The 12,788-nt window shown below is 41.8% G+C and overlaps 1 protein-coding gene across 2 annotated transcripts in view; it reads left to right on the top strand.

Moving 5' to 3' along the window:
* Positions 1-12,788, top strand: part of ZNF740 (zinc finger protein 740) — a 36,883-nt gene that overhangs the window by 7,955 nt on the left and 16,140 nt on the right. For both annotated transcript variants that reach the window (XM_056555310.1, XM_056555311.1), the window contains exons 2-6: positions 1,678-1,780; positions 3,054-3,224; positions 4,914-4,997; positions 7,098-7,221; positions 9,411-9,529. In XM_056555310.1, coding sequence (XP_056411285.1) covers positions 1,757-1,780; positions 3,054-3,224; positions 4,914-4,997; positions 7,098-7,221; positions 9,411-9,529 — 522 coding nt within the window. In that variant the 5' untranslated portion in view covers positions 1,678-1,756. The remainder of the gene's footprint in view (positions 1-1,677; positions 1,781-3,053; positions 3,225-4,913; positions 4,998-7,097; positions 7,222-9,410; positions 9,530-12,788) is intronic.

Raw genomic sequence — 12,788 nt, 5'->3', positions numbered from 1 at the left:
ACAGGAAGGAAGGATGGATGGCCCAGACCACCCCCATTACGGGTAAGTTTAATTTTTTTATTGACTCGGAGGGTGGGGGAGGGGCCCGACCGGTATAGCGGTATGGGCAAAAATCCATACCGGTATACCGCCCAGCAACGCAGTGGGGGGTGCGGCGGCTCGCGGTCGCGGTGCGGGGCATTATCGGCAAGGTAATTGCCGATACCGATAATGCCCAAAATCGTGATTATCGGCCGATAATATTGGCCATACCGATAATCGGTCGATCCCTACTCTAAAGTGCCGAAAATGACATTTGAAAATGTCCTGTGCTGAAAGTAATCCTCCGGGCGTGCAGCATCTTCATGTAGTCACAGAGCTTCGGGTTGTAATCAGAAGCCGTCCTATCCATGGTCATTAAAGGGGTACTCTGCCGTTAGAAATGTTATCGATATGGGATAGCATGTCTAGGGGCAGAGTACTATCAAAATGATAGGGGAAAACGTGTCTTATTGTGGGGGTGCGGCCGCTGAGGGCCCACTCGATCTCCGCTGGGGCACCCCCATGCATCTGGTGCACAGAGCGAATGACTGGTGATCGCAGCCGCCATGCCTGATCCAGTCATGTCTATGGGAGGAGGCGTGACGGCTGTGTACTAGCCGTCATGCCTCCTCCCATACATATGAATTGAGGGGGCATGATGTGACATCATGATCACGGAAGCCACAGGCTTCTGTGACCATAATGCCGCAGCGCCGGCCCGGGGGTTGAGGCTGGGGTGGTGTTACCAGCAGCTGGACCCCCGCGATCATACATGTCTAGAGGCGGAGTACCCCTTTTAAGTGTATTGTGGGCTAGCGCAAGACTTCTGTGTGCAGAGGGAGCACAGCGGTGACGTTGGAGGTCAATCACATCTCAGAGCTCTGTGATTATAGATCCTGTATGCCCTGAGGACTACTAGCAGCTGATAACAATACGGGCCACTTTCAACCTTCATTTTTGGCACTCTAGAGGAATCTCCAGAGGACATCAGAGCCTAATAAGAAGCCTGTTGCCTGCGTTGAAATATTATTTTATAGTGAAAGGCATAGTTACTTGTTGTCCTAACTATTAATTAGGGATGTATCGGGACCGATACTGGACATTTGCACGAGTACTTGCACTCGTGCAAATGTCCACGATACCTGATCTGATGTCTGCTGGTGGGACTCCCGCCGACAGGTATCACGGAGGTGCAGTAAGCTGCCTGCACTCTCAGCAGCTGAGCGCACATCATAGCCGGGACCTGCATTAACCCTTTTGAAGCTGCCATCAGAGTTTATCGCGGCGTTTAAAAGTCATGAGTCCTGCCGGTTAGCTCAGTGATGCTGATCTGGGTCACTGCGGTGAAATCGCGGTGTCCCAATCAGCCAAGGGGACATCCGGAGGTCCCCTTACCCTGTTCTGTGCGTCCGATCGTCGCTCCTTTACAGCTGCCAGCCATGGCAGGCATTAGTAAAGGAGTGCCAATAACACTGATCAATGCTATGTTATGGCATAGCATTGATCAGTATGCAATCTACAGGGGATTAAAGTGAAGAAGGAAAAAAAAATTGTATTGGGGCATCCCTTCTATTAATGCCATAGGGGTATCCGTTTGCTTAATAAATATGCCATTAAATGTATTTTTTTTTTTTTTTTTGCTTATGTTAATTTTAGAGGTGTTATGAACTGGTCGCGGTGAGAGAATCCAGGAGAAAGACTACATCCTGCCCAGGACATAGGCCAGTGGTTCAAGATGGCTCATTTACAGAGAAATCCGGTTTGTGCTTCCTTTATATTCTTATATATTTTGTGGATGACTATATCTAGGCCCCGATTTATTAAAATGTCTGAGAAAGAAACTTGAGAGATTTTGCCCACAGCAACCAATCACATCTTCGCTTTCACTTTACCAGAGCTTGTTTAGATGTGATTGGTAGTTATGGGAAAATCTTTCTCCAGTTTTTCTCACACATAAATCGGGGCCGTAGTGTGTACATAAGGGAGGTGTAGCATACACGGGTGCTTTAGCCATTTTAACCCCCACAGCTGCTTTCTTTTTTTTTTTTTCTAATCTCTCCACCCACAGAGCCATATGAGGGCTTTGTTTTTTGCAAAACCAATTCTACTTTGCAGTGACACCTGATTATTGTTATCATTACTATTTATTCATGAAATAATTAAATATATATATATATATTTTTTTTTACACTTTGTCAGTGGGGACTTTTATACGCAATCAGTAAATTGCAATGTACTAAGTACAGAACAGCATATTTTATTATAATCAGCAGTCTTCTTACATAGCCTGTCTATGCTAAGCGCACAAGAATATTGGAAATCCTGAGTGCCAAGGAGAGTCTTCTGCTGGCTATTTGCATTTATTGGACCCCTGGGATTTCTTTGCAGGGGTCCGATAAGCCCCCCCCCCAAATCACCAGCATCTGATATTTTCTATATTAGCATTGATTCCCTGGTTGCTATCAGCCGCTATGAAGATTTGAGATTTTTATAAATCCTCTTTTTACCTTTTAACATCTGAACGCTTATTTGCAATCTCTCTCATCTTGAAAACCAAAGAAAATTTTATATGGCTATTTCCATGATAGATGTTTATGTCCTGTCCAGTGACTGTCATAATTGTCTGGACAGTTTCCCCTGCTAATATGTACACCCTAGGACTCAGCAGTGCTGCAAGTAAACCCATAAGCTCCTCAATGAAGGAGCTTGTTGGTTTCAAACATTGATAAGGGTACTTTAAAGGGTAACTTAACCATTTTCTCACAAGTTTTGGTCGCTGGGAGTCCAGGTGTTGAACCTCTTTGGTTGTGGCTAAAATACTGTGTGTAATCCCAGCCTTACCCTCATTTCTCGGCTATATAAATCATTGTGCAGCCATCTATAATATGTATGTTCCTCAGAACAGCTGGGAAATATTGGTGGGTAGTTAAAGTTAAATCTAATCTAAAGTTCTGAAGAATGGCTGTATATCATGGTGTTGCTAAACTAATAGCAAAACCTTTTCTTTCATTTTTTTCCCCCCCAATCTCTAGCGCCGTCTACTCGGCTGTGAGGGAATATCTGGCTTGAGTCTCCTCCATTCAGCAGCAGGCAAGAAGCTGGGCATGCTCAGTGCCAGTCTGTCACGTACAGTACGAAGTGATGAAGGAGAAGATGATGATGTAGAAGAAGTAACAGAAATATCAGACTCTGAAAATACACCCGTAGGATATATTACTTATTACTAAATTAAAAAGGGGATTTCCACCACTAAATGAATTAAACTACAATCCTTTATTCTGGTTTAAATGTTTTATTTTTTTGTAATTACACACATATTACACATAATTACACAAATATATGTTTTGTGTGTGTGTGTGTGTGTGTATATATTTTTTTATATTGCCATAAAAAATTTATAAATATAGGTTGATCATAGTTAGTCATGTTGGTCATGTATGCCCTCTCTTCTCTGCTCTACTTCCTTTGTTTTACGATATGTATTTCCATCCAGGTGCATTGCTGCAGATGTATTGAAACTCATCCTAAGGGAACCTAAAGTTGACTATAGCAAATATTCAGCTTTCATCATGGAAAAACATCTCTTAAGAATGAGCTTGAATTTTATGAATCTACTCAGAGATTTTTTCCTGATTTAGTTCTAGTAAATCCTCTGCGATTCATTTTATGTACCTTTTTTACACCTGTTAAATGTATGATGTGTTATAGCACAAGTATAATACAGAGGAAACTCCTGCTTTAGACAGTCCTCTATTACAGGAGTTTTCCCATCTTGCAAAGGAATTCCCTATCCACATGATTGGGGATAACTATCTGGGTAGGGTAGGGGAGGCTCCCAGCAGTCGGACTATCCCTATCCCCCACCATCACATAGTTGAAAGATTACTTTGCAAGTTAAAGGATACTTCTAATCTGCCCCCGGCGGCAGTGTGTGTTGAAAATATCGGGGTGCTTCCGATCCTATGACTTGCTTGCAGACTATCGCGATCTGGAGGTGGAGTTACTGGAGCAACCAGTCAAGTCTTTAGGACTTCCTGCAAATTTGTCTCCAAATTGTGATAGTCTGCAATTAGCATCAGATCAGAATTACCCCCCGATATTTTAGGACATATCCTGCTGCTGGAAACAATTAGAGGTAGGCTTTAAACACAGATTTGTTCTTAAATTTTTAAGTTAAAGGAGTACTGCAGTGGGGATCTGATCGCTGGGACCCCTGCAGACTCCCATACGGGGGCCCGGCATTACCGCGGCTAATGCGCGTGTCGTTGAGCTCACGGAGATCGACGACCCGCCCCCTCCATACAGCTCTGTTGGCGAGGTGGGGATGCACGGTCCGTTTGGACCCTCCTGCGATCAGACACTTATTCCCTATCCTGCGAATAGGAGATAAGTGTTCTATAGCTCCAGATCTCTTTTTAGGCCCCTTTCACACTATAAAAGCACTTACGTTATGAACACCCGTTAGGAAATCGGCAGTTATACGGCTGGTACAAAATCACTAACGGCCGTTAGAAAATCCCATTTTAGTCTATGGAATTTTTCTAATAGCCATTTTAACCAGTTATCGCCCATTATTAATAACGGCCGTTATTTTTTGACGGGCGATAGTAACGGTAGAATTGGTGCATGCACCATTTCTCCCGTTCATTCGCCCATCACAAAATAACGGCCATTATTATTAACGGGTTAAAACGGCTATTAGAAAAATCACATAGACTATAATGGGATTTTCTAACGGCCGTTAGTGATTTTGTACCGGCCGTATAACTGACGATTTCCTAACGGGCGTTCATAATGGAAGTGTTTTTATAGTGTGAAAGGGGCCTTAATATGTGTGTGTGTTTCCTATGACTGTAATTTGAAATCTTTCTAAATCTGTGTTTATTTTCTAGGAACCACGTAAAGACACAGCAAAACAGATTCTCTCTAGAGATCACACGTCAATGATTCCTCAAGAAAATAAGAGCCATAAGAAGGTATGGTGTATTTTACATTGTAGACATAAAAACATTTTCCATTTAAAAATGTAAAATTTTATCACTAGCAAGTAGCTTTATTCAGGGGAAATGTTACAAAATATGGGGTTTTATTTTAAGAAACCATGTTACATATTAAAGGGGTAGTCTACTGCAGACTATTCCCACTCCATTCTGCCCGGGCCAGAAAAAAGAGGAAACAAACTTTCACTCACCTTCCTGTGTTCTACCGGAGCACTGCTACAGCTGATCCATCCTTTGGTCTGGTCTTCATCCTTCTTCCTGTGCACGGATCGTCACACAGCACTCGGCCTATCACTGGCCAAGGCCGGATATCACTGCAGCAGGTGATAGGCTGAGCGCTGTGTGACGATCCGTGCACAGGAAGAAGGATGAAGACCGGACCAAAGGATTGATCAGCTGTAGCGGCGCTCCGGGGATATAGATAGATAATTTTTTTTTCAGCCTGTGCACAACAGAGTGGGAATTAGGGGTGTGAATCGCCAGGAATTTGGCGATTCGATTCGAATCGCGATACCAGTGTGGCGATTCGATTATATCCCGATATATCGCGATACCGTCTAGGTGATGACAGAGCCACGGAGAGCCTACACATCTCCCTGTAGACGCCGCTGTCAGCTTTGACAGCGGCGATCTAAAGGGTTAATAGCCAGCCGCGGCGATCGCCGCATGCTGGCTATTAGCGGCGGCCCCCGGCTACTGAGAACAGCCGGGGGCTGCAGAGTATGGAGCGGGCACGAGTCAGAGCCCGCTCCATACATCCAGAGTGCCGCCGCCGCGTCAGATTCGGCTGACAAAATGTGCAACTTGTATCTCCTGATGCCCGGGACATGCTTTCTGTGCATCAGGAGATACAAATTCCACATCACTAAAGCGATTTTTCACTTGCCGATACTGAATCGATTCAAAATATTTTTGAATCGATTCAGTATCGGCAAGTGAAAAATCGCGGGAATCTATTTTTTTTTTTTTTTCTTACATCCCTAGTGGGAATAGTCTGCAGTAGACTCTTCTTTTAATGTACTCTGCTCCACCTACTTTATAATTTGAGGAAGTTAAATTTAAGAATATATTTTTACTCATGGATATTTCTGCTCAATCTGGGTTTAGGAGTCCAGATATTGACGAAAAATTACTAAAGCCCGGGGCAAAGGAAGCCCAGGGCACAAGATCCCTATTACAGGGAGACTTCCCTAGAACGTAACTTTTAATGGTGCTCTGATAAAATATTTGTGACCAAAACGTTAAAATCCCATGTCAGGGTCCACTGTGTTCTGATAACTGTGAATAAATTCACTAGTAAATTGTATAGGGAACTGCAGTTTCCCTTTTATTTAAGTGGGCTGAGACAGATTTAAAACGCTATCATTTGCCCCCCTCTACTAGTTTCGGCGCTACTGCACCGTCCTCAGGAGGAACAATGGGCATGATATTGACGACAATCTCTTGGCATGATCATACAAAGCTAGAAAGCATTAAAGGAGTAATCCACTGAAAACATCTTATCCCCTATCCAAAGAAAAGGAGATAAGATGTTTAATTCTAGGGGTCCCGCTGCTTATCCCCTATTCTTTGGATAGGGGATAAGATTTTTTTTCAGCAGAGTACCCCTTAAGGACTCAGGGTTTTTCCGTTTTTGCACTTTCGTTTTTTCCTCCTTACCTTTTAAAAATCATAACCCTCTTAATTTTCCACCTAAAAATCCATATTATGGCTTATTTTTTGCGTCACCAATTCTACTTTCCAGTGACATTAGTCATTTTACCCAAAAATTCACGGCGAAACGGAAAAAAAAATCATTGTGCGACAAAATCGAAGAAAAAACGCCATTTTGTAAATTTTGGGGGCTTCCGTTTCTACGCAGTGCATATTTCGGTAAAAAGGACACCTGTTTGTGGAAAAATAAGAAAGTTATAGGTGTCAGAAGATGACAATTTTAAACCAACAAACCTATTTTGGAGGGGGAAAAAAAAAAAGTTGGCCTGGTCCATAAGGTGAAAATAGGCTTGATCCTTAAGGGGTTGAAAAGTATATACTTTTTATGTTGCTGTTATTTGATATCATTTACCTGTGTTGCAGGTGGACCTGATAGAGGAAAACAGTCCATATTCACTGAACATACCCAAAAACTTTATCTGTGAGCATTGTTACGGAGCCTTCAGAAGCAGCTATCATCTTAAGAGACATTTGTACATCCACACAGGTAAGACAAAATATTTGAATCTTGTATCTTAGCCGTTGTTCCACCATGAGTAACCAACGTTATTCTATACTGTAAAAATAATATTTCTGGGTGTTAACCTCTTAAATGTATGAACACTATCTTTGAGACCTATGGGTACATCAGCGTATATTTTGAAAAATATGTACCCAATATTTACCGGCGATCCCCATATCGGTGATCGCCGGTAAATACTAACCGGCGGTCTGCGGCAGATCTGGGTCACGTGTGACCTGATGACCCGGATAGTGATTATGATTGGTGGTGTAATATACACCACCAATCCTCATCTGTACAGTACTGGGGGGTGGCACTGTTGCCACCCCCCAGTACAGCAGTGATTGGGTGGCCGTAGTGACCGCACCAATCACTGCAGTATGGGGAGGTGGGTGCAGGTGCCCAATTTCTGTGGCCCCTTGGCACATAAAGCAGTCAGGGAAAGCATTAGGTTAGGTAGGGACAGTTAGGGGTGAAAAAAAAAAAAGATTTACATTTTATTTATTTTGGTGCACCTTTAGCTGCGGGGTTGCTGCGGTCTGCCCCTAGCGTTTTTTTGGGGGCGCAGACTTTTTTAAATTTTTTTTTGCTAAACATGTGTAAAGCCCACCCGCCTGATCAGCGTTTTTTTTTTTTTTTTTTTTTATTGTGGTGAAGGCGCTTTTTTGGGGATTAAAGCGTCCCCCAGTCACTGTCCTGGGCTGAGTGGCCAGACCCCCCACTGACTTCTGCGCCCCCTGCTGCCACCAAGCGCTTAATCAGTGCGCACACCACTGATTAGGTAAAATGCATTTTTTTTTTTCCTTTGGTGCAGGTTTTTTTGCGCTAGAAGTCTTTTTTTTTTTTTTTTAATATATTTTTGTTCTTAGGGCGGGTTAGTTAGTTAGGTTAGGGAGGTATTATCACACCACACCCAGCACACACACCAATAAAGTTACCCCCCCCCCCCCCCGACACAAATACATTTCACCCCCCCCCCCCCCCCCCCGCATATGCCTTACTTGCCTCCGACAGCGCCACAGAGGACGAGGAAGACCCCACCTTCCTCCTACCTTATTTCCTCGTCCTCATCTTCTGATGATGAGCCACCAAGGTGGCGGAGACGCTGCCAAGCGAGGCCGCAAACCTCCTCTACTCCTGACCCTGTGCCCCATGCTAGTATGAGTCCCCCTGGCACTCATACTTGTCAAGCCCCCCAGCCAAGTTCACTGGTGCCTGGTACCGGCGAACTTGTCTGGACTCAGCCAGCGGACCACGAGCCCGTGATTGCTCATTTTTGGTCACTTCATCTACCATAAAAAAAAAACTAATAAAAAGCAATCAAAAAGTCCTATAAAAAAAAATGGTACCGATAAAAACTACAGACGGTGCAAAAAATGAGCCCTCATATAGCCCCATACATGGAAAAATAAAGTTATAGGGGTCAGAAGATACCAATTTTAAACATACAAAATTTGGTGCATGTATTTTATAATGTTTTAAGTATTAAAATAAACTTATATAAATTGGGTATCCTTGTAACCATGTGGTCCTACAGAATAAAGATCAGCTGTAATTTTTACCGAAAAGAGCACTGTGTAAAAATGGGAGCCCCCAAAAGTTACAAAATGGCATTTCATATATATATATATATATATATATATATATATATATATATATATATATATATATATATATATATATATATATATATATATATATATAAATAATATATGTGTGTGTATGGATAGATAGAGATAGATAGAGAGAGATAGAGAGACAGACCCTAATACACGGGTGCACACTGCTGTGGCAGATACAGAGTATACAAAAAAGAAGATTGCAGCAGCACACATTGGTCAAAAAAATTATTTTTTTTTTTTTTTTTTTTTGTTTCGCCGCAGGTTATATTATAAAATAAGTGATGTCATTACAAAGTACAATTGGTGATGCAAAAAACAAGCCTTTTGTATGGGTCTGTAGTTGCAAAATTGAAAGCGTTAAGATTTTTATAAGGGAAGGAGGAAAAAACTAAAATGCAAAAACGAAAAATTAGCTGCGTCCTTTAAGGTGAAAATGGGCTGAGTCCTTAAGGGGTTAAAGGTTATGTTTCAAATCTGATGTATGAAGGATTTTTGTATCACTTTTTGCCCAATTAACTATAGCATTTAGTCATAATTTTTTTGGCTTCGCAGGAGAGCGACCATATGAATGTGACATGTGCGACATGAAGTTCATTCAGAAATATCATCTGGATAGACACAAACGGGTTCACAGTGGAGAGAAGCCGTACCAGTGTGAGCGATGCCAGCAGGTACTTCATGCATTTCATTCTGTTTTTGGGGAGACTCTATTCTGTCAACTTCAGGCTGGGGCTTAAAAATGTGGACAGTCTACTAACCTTTGTAGTCTATGATTTGTACTTAAAGGGGTACTCCGGTGGAAACCACTTTTTTTTTATTTATTTTTTTATTATTATTATTTTTTTAAATCAACTGGTGCCAAAAAGTTACAGATTTGTAAATGACTTCTATTAAAAAAAATCTTAATCCTTCCAGTGCTTATTAGCTGCTGAATACTACATAGGAAATTCTTTTTTTCTTTTTGGAACATGGAGCTCTCTGCTGACATCATGACCACAGTGCTCTCTGCTGACCTCTCTGTCCATTTTAAGAACTGTCCAGAGTAGGAGAAAATTCCCATAGCAAACATATGCTGCTCTGGACAGTTCCTAAAATGGACAGAGATGTCAGCAGAGAGCACTGTGGGCATGATGTCAGCAGAGAGCTCTGTGTTCCAAAAAGAAAATAATTTCTTATGTAGTATTCAGCAGCTAATAAGTACTGGAAGGATTAAGATTTTTCAATAGAAGTAATTTACAAATCTGTTTAACTTTCTGGCACCAGTTGATTTAAAAAAAAAAAAAAAAAAAAAAAATTCCACCGAAGTACCCCTTCAAAAGAGGTTGGCTCTATTAGTAAAACACAACGTATATCCTTTTTAGCAAGTCACAATGTAAGTGCTCTGAATTTACTATGATGCAAAAAAAGTTTTATGTTGCTTTGGTAATTTTACTGCCTAGTATGTCTCTCCCCACGCCTGATGTTAGATGGGGCGAAGGTAAATTTTAAATGACATGCCACTGGTATTGAATTGCTTATTACGTTCCTAATATATAGTTTAATGCGTTTATATCCTTAGCTCTGTGGTCTCGGCTGCAGCAGCTCTTCACTCATCAATTCCGATTATTGACCTGTGTGAAAGGGCCATTACTCAGCCGATGAGCAACTAAACACTTGACCGTATTATTGGCCGATCAATTGATCGTATTATTTGTACGGCCATAAAAATAATTTGTCTCCAGATCACTCATGCAGAAGTTAGATTTTATTGTTGATTTCAATAAATTCCTTTTGACTTCTACATAGGTTAACTGGCAGTCATAATGGGCAGTAATGTAATGGGGCCCTTAGGACAGTGGTGTCCAAACTGTGGCCCTCCAGATGTTGCAAAACTACAACTCCCAGCATGCCCGGACAGCCAATGGCTGTCCGGGCATGCTGGGAATTGTAATTTTGCCACAGTTTGGACACAAGCCCAAATTTCCTCCAACGTAGCGACGGGATTGAGAGGTGCTGGACACACAGACTAAAGGGATCTCAAGTTTAATCATCCATGATGCAACGCGTTTCACAGTAAGACTGCTTCATCAGGCCTGATGACGCAGTCTTACTGTGAAACGCGTTGCATCATGGGTGATTTAAACTTGAGATCCCTTTAGTCTGTGTGTCCAGCACCTCTCAATCCCATCGCTGCGTTGGTGGAAATTTGGGCTTTTATGTTTGAGGTTGGACGTGGAGCTGCTGCAGGCACTCAAATTACTACTCTGTTCCATAGTTACACTTGGTGGAGTGTAACTGTGGTAAGCACCACTTTTACTTTACCAAACCTGGTCTTAAACATTATCACACTACGGAGCGCTGTCTGTGTCCTGACAGTTTGGACACCACTGCCTTAGGAAAACCTCATATTCCTACAGTCTTATCTTGTGGGTGGGATGTCTTGTGTTGCATGTGCAGTTGGTTTTCATTTGATGGATCATCAGTATATGTATGCCAAATGTGCACCTTGAAGAAGCATTAGCCAAATATATGCCACAAGGGAGCAATGATCAGTGGTGGGTGGTGGCAGTCTGACCCTCATGGATCTAATATTAATGGCCTATCTTAAAATTTAGGCCATCAATATCCAATTTCTAGAAAACCTCTTTAATGGCACACGTGGGAATTTAACCCCTTGCCGCACATGGATGTACATTCACGTCCATTTGTGGCTCCCGAGGTATGACACGCGCTCAGCAGCTGAACGCGTGTCATACCCGGTGGAGTCCTGGTTGCTATAAGCAACCGGGACCCACAGATTATGCCAGACATCTGCGATCGGGCTGATGTCCGGCATTAACCCTTTAGACGTGGCGATCAAACTTGATTGCCGTGTCTAAAACTAAAGTAAAAATTGCCGGTTAGCTCAGTGGTGCTGTTCGGGACCACAGTGGTGAAATCGCGGCGTCTCAAACTGTTTGCAGGACACAGGAAGGATCCCTACTTGACTCTTCGCTGTCCGATCGCCGAATGACTGCTCCGTGCCTGAGATCCAGGCAGGAGCAGTCTAGCGGCAATAACACTGATCAATGCCATGCTATTGCATGGCAGTGATCAGTGTAGGAAATCTGTGTGTGTAGTGTGATAGTACCCTATGGGGGCTATAACATTGCAAAAAAAAAAGAAAAAAGTCAGAATCACCCCCCTTTTCCCATTTAAAAAAACAAACAGTACATAAAAAATAAACATGGGGTATCGCCACGTGCGTAAATGTCCAAACTATAAGAATATATCGTTAATTAAACCGCACGGTCACTGGCGTACACGTAAAAAAATTAATTCCAAAGTACAAAATAGCTTTGGTCACTTTTGATACCATAGAAAAAATGAATAAAGAGTGATCAAAAAGTCTGATCAAAACATAAATGGTACCAATAAAAACTTCAGATCACGGCGCAAAAAATTAGCCCTCATATCGCCCTTTATACGGAAAAATAAAAAAGCTATAGGGGGTCAGAAAACATTTTTCAACATATTAATTTTGGTGCATGTAGTAATAATAATTTTTTATTAATTTATATTTATATTTAAAATTTTTTTTTTTGGGAGGAAAATAAAATAAAACCTATATAAATTGGGCATCCTTGCAACCGTATGGACCTACAGAATAAATATAAGGTGCAATTATTTTTCCAAAAACTGCACTGCGTAGAAACGGAAGCCACTAGCATTTTTTTTTTCTGGTTTCGCCGTAGATTTTGTGGTGAAATTAATAGTATTACAAAGTAAAATTGTTGGCACAAAGAACAAGCCCTCTTATGGATGTTTAGGTGGAAAATTGAAAGTGTTATGATTTTCAGAAGGTGAGGAGGAAAAAACAAGTGCAAAAATGAAAAATCTCCAAAGAGGGAAGGGGTTCAGTTTTTTTGTCAAAATTTTCCTGCCAGATGCATGCAACTGTATAAGGAGTAA

The sequence above is a fragment of the Hyla sarda genome, chromosome 2 (genome assembly GCF_029499605.1).
Source record: "Hyla sarda isolate aHylSar1 chromosome 2, aHylSar1.hap1, whole genome shotgun sequence".
NCBI lineage: Eukaryota > Metazoa > Chordata > Amphibia > Anura > Hylidae > Hyla > Hyla sarda.
This window is presented reverse-complemented; position numbering and strand designations above follow the sequence as displayed.